The 10,933-nt window shown below is 45.1% G+C and overlaps 1 protein-coding gene across 2 annotated transcripts; it reads right to left on the bottom strand.

Moving 5' to 3' along the window:
- Window positions 1-7,071: 7,071 nt before the first annotated feature.
- Window positions 7,072-8,380, bottom strand: Scgb3a1 (secretoglobin family 3A member 1). 2 transcript variants are annotated; one of them, XM_013148193.3, is made up of 3 exons: window positions 8,255-8,380; window positions 7,554-7,786; window positions 7,072-7,208 (listed from the first exon to the last, which is right to left on the bottom strand). In XM_013148193.3, the coding sequence occupies exons 1-3, from the start codon at window positions 8,307-8,309 to the stop codon at window positions 7,185-7,187; spliced, it is 312 nt and encodes a 103-aa protein (XP_013003647.1). In that variant the 5' UTR covers window positions 8,310-8,380; the 3' UTR covers window positions 7,072-7,184. The 2 variants fall into 2 exon arrangements, with proteins under 2 accessions (XP_013003647.1, XP_013003652.1); XM_013148198.3 differs by having other exon boundaries at window positions 7,072-7,205.
- Window positions 8,381-10,933: the final 2,553 nt, after the last annotated feature.

The following is a 10,933-nucleotide window of genomic DNA, read 5'->3' as shown; positions in this document are numbered from 1 at the left end:
CATTGTGTTGGGGTTATACTAATTTATTAAATGTTTCATGTGTTATGTGTATGTTCTGTTATGTATATAAGCTTTAAAAATACATGACTTCCCAAATCTTCAAATGTGGGCTTATAGGTAAAGGGAGGGGGGACTGACTTGCTTTTTAAAAGCTATTTCTGTGACAGATAAATATAACTTATATAAGTGCTGAAAAAATCATTCAGAAAAAAAATTAGAGAAAGTTTGCTAGACATGTCACATAATCCTTAGTGTCTGATTTTGCCTATATATAACATGAGTTTTGGTCCTCCATTTAATTGTCCAAAAGAAGTATAAAAAGATCATCAAATATGTTTACTATGTTAATTTGTAAATTCTCATTAATTTTCTTTAGAGAAATAAATACTCACCTAAAGAAACAAGAGTTGAAATATATTTAGTGTAATGTTTTCAGATTTTAGTTAACAAAGTCATGTATACTAGGGATTCCTTTTTGTAACTAGGCATTCAGGTGTAAACTGGTTTTAAAATAAGCTTTCATAAATGTTACAAAGATAATAAGTTCATATTGTGGAAGAATCTTGTGTAAAGAGAAGCTTTTACTAGAATTTTAGGAAGGTTTGTGAAATATTTCTTTAAGTATATTTACCTTGAATAATATTCTTAAGTCAGTTCTTCAGATGAGTCTAACCAACTGGAGAAAAGATAGAAATTGGGAAAATTGGATTACAGGGTAGCATGCAAACAATTTGTATACTTTATTTAGTATATAAAGTATTTCTAGTCAAAAGGATAAGGAGGTACACATTTTCTAATTTTCTTTAAACTGCAAACTTCACATCATTCTAATATACTCAAAAGCCATTAGATTACTTTGGCTCTTTCGTAAGCAGCTTTACTTCAATTGATGTGACCTTTGAGGACTCTTTCTTTGCCTATGCTTTTTAGTGTAATCAAAGTGAGTCTAAGCTGCCAGGCTAAATTGATGGAAAGGACTTGGAAATAGGTTCATTTTGGTGAATAAAGGTGGTTATTACACCACTTTTCTTGATATATACCAATCAATACTTACTTAGAATTGAGATGTTTAGAATTGTAGATGTTACCTGTAGATTGGAATTAGAGATTTATAGATACGTTCCCTGTGCCTTGTTGATCATTGCAGTCCAGTGCCGTGTTAGAGGTACACGAGTGTGTAGGGAACAGCTGTCTTCTGAAATTCAGACATGCTCTTTGAGCTGTTTTTTGAAGAGTTAAGAACTTGTCTCCAAGATGAATAATAGAACTGTGAACTGACAGATGGAGAACATGTAGCTCTAGAGGTGTGGAGTGGTAGAACATGGTGGGTAGAGGCTGAACTGCTTGCTAAAGCTGGGACTTCATCCTGTAGGTGGTGTAAAGAGCCACACACACTATTAAATGGAAGTAACATTACCAGATTTTTAGTAGAAAGATCAGCACTATGGAGGGTGGATGAGGAGAATAAAACTCAATTGGTATCAGACTAGTTAGCTGGCTTCGGGTGTGATTTGTTTGACAAATAAGTTGAGAAGGACATGGGTAGAGTAAGAGTAGAGAGGAGAGGGAGTTTGAGATGTTTCGGGAGTAGAATTAGCAAGAACCTCATTTCCTGTATAGAGTGTGAGAGAAGACGAGTGAGTTTGGTCTGGTCACTGTTCTTACTAGGGGAAACTTGATTTCATCATTTCTATGTCTAGGGCCTGTGATGACAAACCCAAACTGCAATCCAGAACTCACTCATCACAAAGTGCAAAGAAAACAAAAGGTAAAGTGTCTGATAAGTGCAACAAAATACTCACATATAGTATGTATTAATGACAAATGAGTTAAGTAGTCCTATCAAAAGACACCATAAAAAATGCTATCTATATGTTGTCTACAGAGGTGTGTGTCAGGTACAAAGGCACAATTAGTTTGAAACAAAAGGATGGAAAAAACTGTCGTGGAAATAAATTGTAAGGAAGTTGGAAGCTGAGGTGGTGGTGTACTGTTAATCCTAGCATTCAGGAGGCAGCCTAGGCTATGTAGGATGTTCAGGGCCAGCTTGGACTACATAGCAAGACCTTGTATCAAAAGACAGAACAGTTAAGTTGAAGTGGCTGTGCTAATAGACAAAGTAGACCAAGGAAAATAAAACTACTAGATATCTAGAGGCATATTTTATAGGAAGTGTGCTATCAACACCACCACCACCAGCACCAAACCACATGAAGCAAACCCTGCAGAATGGAAGGGAGAAATAAGTCCGTAAAAACTGGACACTGCAGTACCTTACTGTTAATGGGGAAGACACCTAAACAGAATAGATTTGACCAGTAAAATCTAGTGACATTATTTTCCAGTTTAGGTAATGTGCCACTCCCACAAGTTTGAAAGAACTGAAGTTAAAATACTCCCCAGTCAAAGAGGTAAATTTCTTAAAACATAGAAATAATGGAAGTTAACACTTCTAAATAGTGAAACAGAAAGAAAGGAAATTAGAAAATTCTTTGAAGTAAAAATATCAACATGGGGTCTAGAAAACAGTAAAGGAAAAATAAAGACTACTAAAAGAAAAAAATAATTCACTAACCTAGCATTTCATCATATACTGGAAAGCAAATCCCAAAGTAAAGGATAGGAAATAAGACTGAGAACAGAAGATCCTGGAATAGATAGAAAATCAAAACCAAAAATTGGTTTTTGGAAAAATGAGCAACGTTAGGTGAGTCTTCAGTAGGCTGAAGGGGCCAAGGAGGGCAATTCCTAAAGTCAGGAACAAAGAGGGATATTGCTACCAAATTTATAGAATAAATTCTATAAATGTACAATACTGTGGACAGCTGGATGCCATTGAATTAGATGATGTAAATTATGTCTTGGAAAGAGAAACTACCAAAACTAAGTCAATAAAATATGCGTAGATGTATATATATAGCAAGTAAAAAGATTGAATAACTAATGAAAAACACAAAGGAAAAGCCTAGGCTCAGATCGTTTCACCGGTCAATTCTAACAAATGCAGAGCCCACCAAAAAAATATGCTTCAGGAAAAGAAAAACTTGCTTCAATATTTCAATACTGAATTTATTGAGATATGATGGGGTTAATACCCATCGCCTTTGGCCTCTACAGTTCTCAGAGGTGCTCACAGTGGCGGCCATTGGCTTCCAGATACTCATTAGTACAGCAGACTGCTGCTTGGGCAGATGCATTTTCAATTTCTTCCCTAAAGGCCGGCAGCGTAGTGGGTTTTATACAATTACACAGCATCCTCTAGGGTCCCCAGTGTGCAGGTAACACCATCTGTTGCAAACACATCACGCTGCTTTTCTTTTCCTGGTGTATTCATTTTTTGGTGTGTGGACTCTTTTAAGAATTGATAGCTATTTTTGTATTGTGTAAACAGAAATTTTTCAAAAGTTTCCAAAAAGAGAAATCTAAACTTCTGCTGAGTCCAGTGTCACCTTCATATCAAACCTTAACAAAGGTATTTAAAAACTGCTTCACAGAATGTGAAAGGCTTCTGTTTGGTTTGTGAGATGTGATCAAAATACACAATTAATGTCTTTTTTTCTCAGCTTGTTAAGTAGAAGACACTGCCATTTCTCTTGAAATACTTCCCTTTTCTTGGAACACACGTAGTTCTGTGGCCCTTCCTCTTTCTGAAGTGTGGAGTTGTCTTTCCTAAAGGTCTCTAGGGATGTGATTAAAAGTGCTGTGCCCCACTGCTGGTGGGGGAGACTGAGTAACCCAGTGAGGCAGGGACTCCTACTGTAACCTTGCAAGGTTTGATTACTGAGATCAAGACTGCCCTCTGGTGACTGGTGGTTGGTTACACCACCCTGCGGCAGCATAACGTGGCTGGCTTTGTCCAGGACAATTGTTAGGCATCTCAGTCTATTAAAACAGGTGAATGAAGCCACAGGACACAAGGATACCGGGAGGGTGAGATCTCTGAGGAAGGTAAAATAAACACTTCCACTGTTGGCACCATGGGTTTCAAGGAAGGAGACCTAGTCCTTGCCAGATTGGTTTCCTGTACCAGTGTCTACAGTATTTGGATAACAAACAGGGATCTGGAAGTGCTGCCAGCAGTATTAGAGTAGGGTAACTTTGGGGCTTTAGGTGGCATGTGTATGAACTAGGTGTAAGTCATGTCACAGCACATACCTACTTAGTGAATCTGTATCCTTGTGCATAAGTCTCTGACAGTGAACATTCAGGTTGCAAACTTTCACAGGTAGACTTGTGTAAGACTCACTGTCGAACGAACGTGTGGCTTTTGAGTGAATTTGCTGTACCTGCACATTAGGGTAATCAGCCTCTAATCCTAATAACCTGCTGGAGAGAAGATGGAAGAAGAACAGCCCAGAATGCGTTGTTGGATATCAGGGAACAATCTTTTATTTTTCGGGGTTTTTTTGAGACAAGTCTCACTGTGCAGTTCAAGCCTTGAACTCATTAGTAGCCCAGGCTGTCCTCAAGCTCATGGCAGTCCTCCTGCCTCAGCCTCCTGAATGCACCACCACATCTGGCTAGGGTGCCAATATATTGACAGTAAACATAACTTCAGGCCTCAGGAACTGGCAAAATAAACAGTACCAGTGGAGAACCAGAATGAGCTGAGGAAAAGATTAATGCAGAATAGGGGATGAGTTAAAGCTACTCTATCAACCGTTACGTATGTTTTTGGAGTCACTGAAGAGCTGTTTGAGGCCCTCCAAAGATTTGCAGGAGTAGGTTGTGAGATCATCCTCCCCTGCTGGTGAGGGCTCTTCAGCTTGCTGTGTTCAGGGCTTTGAGCAAGTGGAAGGTGACCAGAGTTATGCCCTTAGTGGCAGAGTGGATAGAAAGTATGACACACAATGGCCCTTTGCAGGCAGAGGTAAGAGGGGAAGGCAGTGGGCAGTGCTCTAACAAGGACCATGTGCCCAGGAGTACAAAAGGGATTCCTTCTCTGTGTTAGCTCTCTGCCTTTTCTTGGAGGGACTTGTTTGGAGACAGGGTTTGACTATGTAGTTCAGACTGGTTTTGAACTCACTAGAGCAAGCTGGCAATCCTCCTGCCTCAGCCTCTCCATTGCTGAGATTGTAGTATGTGCCATCATGCCTGATCTTTGGAGGGCCTTTTGAGTTTGTGCTGAAGTGATGACATAACGCACCTGAGCAGCCACTTCAGAGTCCAGTTAGAAGACATTGGTGAGGAACAGCCTTTTGTACAAGCCCTCCTAGGGGCTCGGTCCCAATTTGAGGGATATTTTCATTCTTAGGAGGGCTGTAGAGGGTGAACTAGGGAAGCTGTGTGTCTCCTGAATTGGCTTTCAGAGGTGGTTTTTGTAGGACTCCATTTGTCCTGTCCTTTCCGTGAGGACTGAGGCATGCAGGCATACTGTAAATGATACAGTGCGTATGCCAGGGTTTACTGCATTGGAAAGTCTCTCCACCCTGTGAAAGTGTCTGGCCACACCAGGAATTGAAAACCTTTGGGCTCGGGTACTCTTCAGGAGAATTTGTTGGCAGTCTTCTGTTGGGTATGTTCCTATCTCCTGGAGACCAGGAGGGGCCTGATGTGTTAAGAACCTGATATTTTGACAAGCCTCACATCCCTTGACCACTGGGCCACCATCTCTCGGAGGCCATTTCTGAGGAACAGACAGCCAGTCGTTGTGTTAGCTTTTTCCAGAGATGGAGATTGGTGGAGTGTCTTTAGGATTTTCCACTGACTGGCCTCAGAGTGGAAGAGTCCCTCAGGGTGTAAGTCTGTACCCTAAGTCCACAACCATTGTGTTGTGGTGTGGGGAACAAAAAGGAACTAACACTGGGCAAAAGTGAAGTTGAATGTTACAGTCATGAAGGCCTCAGATCATCACATAGGAGGCTTTGCTGCTGTGAAGACCCTTTGGATTTGTTCAACCTTGAGGCAGAGTCCACATGTGTGTAGTCTGCACCACCCAGTTGTTGGATACAAACTTCTCTGGCCTAGGACAGAGTGGATACTTTAGGACAATTCCCAGAAAGCAGTTGGAACAGTAGTCCCAAGAGTGATGGAAGTAGGTACTTTGTCCTGAAGGGGAAATGTGGGTGGTATGCTGCAGCATCCGTTCCAGTCTACCTCTTTGTACTATCCATTTATACTTTTCATACAGTAGATTTAGGAGCCAGCTCATTCAGGATTGAGTTGGTCACTCAGGAAGTTACAAGAAGAAAGAAGTTGGCTATTGCATGAGTACTGGGGCTTCAGCTGATACATGTAGTCTCTTCTAAGCACTTTCATCTCCCCCTCCATTGTCTTCCTGGGCCAGGTCTGCAGGTGGAGGGTAGCGGGGCCATTCCAGGATGAAGCCCTTTGTCTAGCACTGCAGGCCTGCCACCGCTGGTCCCAGCACGCTCTTACAGCATACCATGTTTCCTTATAATTTATATTTAATACAGTTCATTAAGGAATTGTTCCCAGACAGTCTGCGAAGAGGCTGGCTATAGGAAAGTGGCAGGGTTGGGCTTAGGATTTTTGTCTCCACCACCTTCCCCGCTAGACATGCATAAGGATTCATTTCATGAGGCTTGTGGTTGTCCAGACTCCAGACCACCAATATTCATATCCCTTGACTATCTTTTGGGCAATGCATTCATAATGAGAGTCAAACCTAAACTGCATCCAAGTGGCTTCCTCCCTCTCCTCTGAACTTGTTAAAGTGGAACCAAAGGAAAAAAAAGTTTAAATCCTTGAATATTCCTGTTAGAATAGGATCAGAAAAAGGCAAACCTATGTTTTAGTGTAAAATAGAGCTTTTCCCAGGAAGCACAATATGGAGTTAATTATGCTTATTAACTTGTTATGAAGTGTACATCAGTATCTGAATCCCATGGGCACTGTCCCATCAGCAGGGGGTTCAGTTCAAAAGTGGTGATCCCTTTGGTAGAATAGAAGGAATCAGAGCCACTAGGCCATTTGAATGAACTCTTAGTCACTGGCTGTGTGCCACCTGTCAGTGGTGAGCTCCTGCCCAAGTGCTCTGTCACACACACCCTGCCTCATCTGGCTCGGACCTCGGCCCAACAAAGTTTGGCTTCCAGCAAGGGATTGTCACCTATAAAGCTCAGCCATGTTTATTGAGAAAGGTAGGGGTGGGCAGAGTGGAAGCAGGGCTTCCAGCCTTGCAGGGGACAGCAGCAGTCTCTCGGGGTTACTCCATTCTCGACTCAGCCGAAGAGAGTCAGGACCTTCTGGAAAAGAGAAGCGAAACTTGAGTGTGCTCCCTACTGCCACCAAAGGGAGCCGAGGCAGGGTAGGGCCTCATTCTGACTGTCCAAGGGCACTCAGACTAGAAGGAGAGCATGAGGGCTGTGCCTTGGTAGAGTGGATCCTGGGGCCAGTGCCACCACCCACGGGCTGCACTATGTACTCTTGTCCCGGACTCTTTGCAGCCCCCTGCAGTTCAGACCCATTTATAGCCAAAGACCTTGAGCTCTCAGCGGGGGCTTACTGTACAGGATGACAAGAACTCCCTGCCTTGGATTGGGACAACCAGGGAGGGACACCCATGAGGGGTGGGACGGGGGTGCTGTTACCAGCAGCGTCTTCACGGCTCCCACAGCCTCAGGACCCAGCTCAGCAATACACTTCGTAGAACCCGCTATGAGGTGCTCCACTGGGATGCCCAGGCTGGTCAGCATGAGCTTCAGGGGGTTGAAAGGCACAGGGAGTCTGGGCACAGCCCCAGCCACAGCCTCTGCAGCAGGGGCCAAGGCCGCTAGGGGTTCAGCCATGGGGTTAGCCAGGGACTCCACAAGGGTGGTGTTACCTGCCAACACACGGGAGGGGAGAGACATGTCTGCATCCAGGAGGAACCGTTTCCTCCAGGAGGTTGTGGGTCCCTACTTCACGGCCTGCCTGGTAGCTTGGACCACCTACTTATTCCCTCCCTGGTAGAGTCATGGGTGGGAGAGATGGCATGGGAACAGAGCCTTGGTCCCATGGCAAGGCTACAGAGAGCCAAAGGAGGCCCTCTGGCGCTGGAGAAAGGAGAAGCTGCTCTTTATGCAGGCCAGAGGGCAGGTCCCCAAAGAGGCACAGTACCTCAAAGGGTGACTGTACATTCATCAGGCATAAAACAAATTGGGGTTGGCATATACGTGGGGGTCAGCAGGATGTGAGGAGAGGCTGGGGGCATAGGCCATACTGACTCCAGAAGGTCTGGAAGCCTTCCAGGAGCCCCAGAGTTAAAGCTGATAGTGGCTTCCTTCTGTAGTAAGGCCTTAGGGACACTCACCAAAGTGGCTGAGCAGGGCCACACAGAGCACCAGGAAGGTGGTGGCGAGCTTCATGGCACAGTGGGACTTGGCAGATGCTTGCTGGACCCAAGGCGAGCTTCCAGAGTGTGACCCAGAAGCCTTCATATACCCAGGGCTAGGGCCTCCCCCTGTCTTCCTGAAGAATGCATTGTTTGCTCAGCTAACAGAGCCCTATCCAACTTCCTGCTCTGTCTGCTAGGCTCTGGGAAGCCTGGTCCCCTCATCCCACCTGGGTCTGGGGGATTTCCTCTTGGCAGCATCTCCTAGGCCCAAGAGCAGGAACTGAGGCTGGGCTTTGTCTCCACAAGGCCCACTCAGGACTGCATTTTCATTCTGTGGTCTGACCCCACCTCACTCTTAGAATAGGCTCCAGGCACCAGGCCAGGTAGGGAACCAGCTAGGAGGAGCTAATTAACAGTGCATGTCCCAGGGCTGGGAGCTGCCAAAGCGCACGAGAACTAGCAGTTCTTTGTGATCTCACCCTTCCTTGACTGAGGTGGGTGTGCCCAGCCCCAGACCATGGAAATATCTTGCAGCAGGAGGCCTCAGGCTTCAGCTCTGGCTCCTAGGGAAGCCAGGGGGGTTGAAATACCAGAAGATGAAGCTCCAGGTGATCAGGCCTCACTCCTGGCTGCCTCCTTGATTGCACTATAGGCAGCCCCTGATGCAAACAGAAGGACTTGGAACATCTTTCCTTGAAATTAGCCTTGAAGCTGATAAATGGGCCTGGCATATTTTAGACTTTATGTAAAAGTCTCATCCATTGTCACCAGCAGATGTATGACAGAAGACAAAACATGATGATCTCACTAAAATAGGCTCATTGGTAGGAAGAACTGACCTTTTAGAGTTGTCTGGACTGTGCCACCCTACCACAGAAGCATACCATGACATTTGCCTGCTGTGTCACCAGCCAGATCCCACCTGCCGACAGCCTGTGGCTTGCTGGCATGTGCACTCCATATTGTATCTGCTTCACATACTTTCCTTGACTATTTTTCTGGGAGACTTTGCATTACAGACCTGGAGTTTGGACTGAACGTTCTGTTGGTCACTGTGGAAGGAATGTTGTGCGTCCTAGCCTGCGGATGAGTCAGCGTAGGTGCTAGAGGGGGAGTAGGGATGAGAAGAGACAAGAGACTCGAAGAGTGGAGACAAGACAGGATTCTGATCAAGTCTCATTTATTCAAAGGAAGAGTAACAAATATATAGGGTATTGGGGGAGGAGAGACTTAGGTTCTGAGACATCATCAGGTAACAGCATCAGTGGCAAGACTGAGGGTTGTCCGAGGGTTGTAGGTTAATTCAAATCTCCTCTTCATGGGCTCATAAGGCGGGCCAATTAACATAATCCCTGAATGGGCCAAACAGGCTAGGCAAGGAGCTGCTCAACTACAAACTTAACTCCTACAGAGGGTTAAGGTGGCTGCTGCCTGCAGATGGAAGGTGGCAGCCAGTTACAGGGCTCCCCATAGTTGCTTATGAGTGAAGGCAAGACCTTCTGTGTTAGTTGGACATGGTGGGCCTGGTGGCCACACCCAGCATCCAAGGGGCATTTGCCAAAGGGACACTGTCCTGACCAGCCCCTCCTGAAAAGCCACGAGTCAGGTGGCCTACTTACAGAGTCCCATCTTACTCATGGTCTTGCTGTTTGTGGTCAGCTTCACCTGAAAATACTAAAGGGAAAATGCTGTGAAGTTTTAAGTTGCTTACCTTTCTGGGTATGTGATGAATCTTGTGTCACTCAGCCCAACCTGACCCAGAGTGAGAATCACCCCTTTCCCTGGCACATCCTCATTGTTTACACCCCCACCTGCCAGTCAGTGAGTAACCTCCAATAGCAGATTGAACATTGCACACCATAGTGCTTGGGCTCCAGGGACCTTGCTTTATGTAAGAAAGGCCCTAAAGCCCAAGGGTAGTGGTGCAATGGAAGCACCAAGGCATAAACCATGAGAGCTGACTCGCACTGTGTGTCAGTGCTGCAGGGCATGCAGAGCACTTACTGTGCATGGTTTCAGCCACCCAGCAGGAGAACCTTGGAATGCATCCTACTTGGAAGATGCTGTCCCATTGTTAAGATTGATGCCCTGCGCACAGGCAGAGGGCTCCAGAAAGGGGGTAGGGCAGGGGCAAGGACCCCATGGAAGCCCTTAGGCTTTCCAGAGCCGAGCCCGGTCCCCAGGTTGGCTAGACAGTGGTACAAACTGGAGAAAACAATTGTAGTCACATGAGGAATTTCCTCCAGGTTGAAACCAAGGAGATAAACTTCAAGCACAAAAAGGCAAACAATGGGACCCTCACATCTGCCAGAAGTGTGGATTCAGCCTCTAAAGGTGGAAAGTATTTGCTGGAATTATCACACATCTGTACCAAACATGCTCAAATTGTTTTTCTTGTCACTATTCCCTGAACAATATAGGGCAGCAGTTACTTACATAGCATATACATTGTATTAGATATTGTAAATCGTCTAGAGAGGATTTAAAGTATAAGGAAGGACTGTGGAGATTGTATACAAATACTGCAGCCTGTTATAGAACAGATTGAGCATCTGCAGGTTTTGGTATCTGCAGAGGTTCTGAAACCAGTCCCCAAGCATCCCCTGACTACTGGGCATGGTCTTCCTTGTAAGTGGAGTCTAGAAAGGTGGTCAG

Source organism: Cavia porcellus, unplaced genomic scaffold (genome assembly GCF_034190915.1).
Source record: "Cavia porcellus strain 051 isolate PalLab524CR breed Dunkin Hartley unplaced genomic scaffold, mCavPor4.1 scaffold_19, whole genome shotgun sequence".
NCBI classification, from domain to species: Eukaryota; Metazoa; Chordata; class Mammalia; order Rodentia; family Caviidae; genus Cavia; species Cavia porcellus.
The sequence above is the reverse complement of the archived record's forward strand: the minus strand, read 5'-3'. Positions and strand labels throughout refer to the sequence as shown.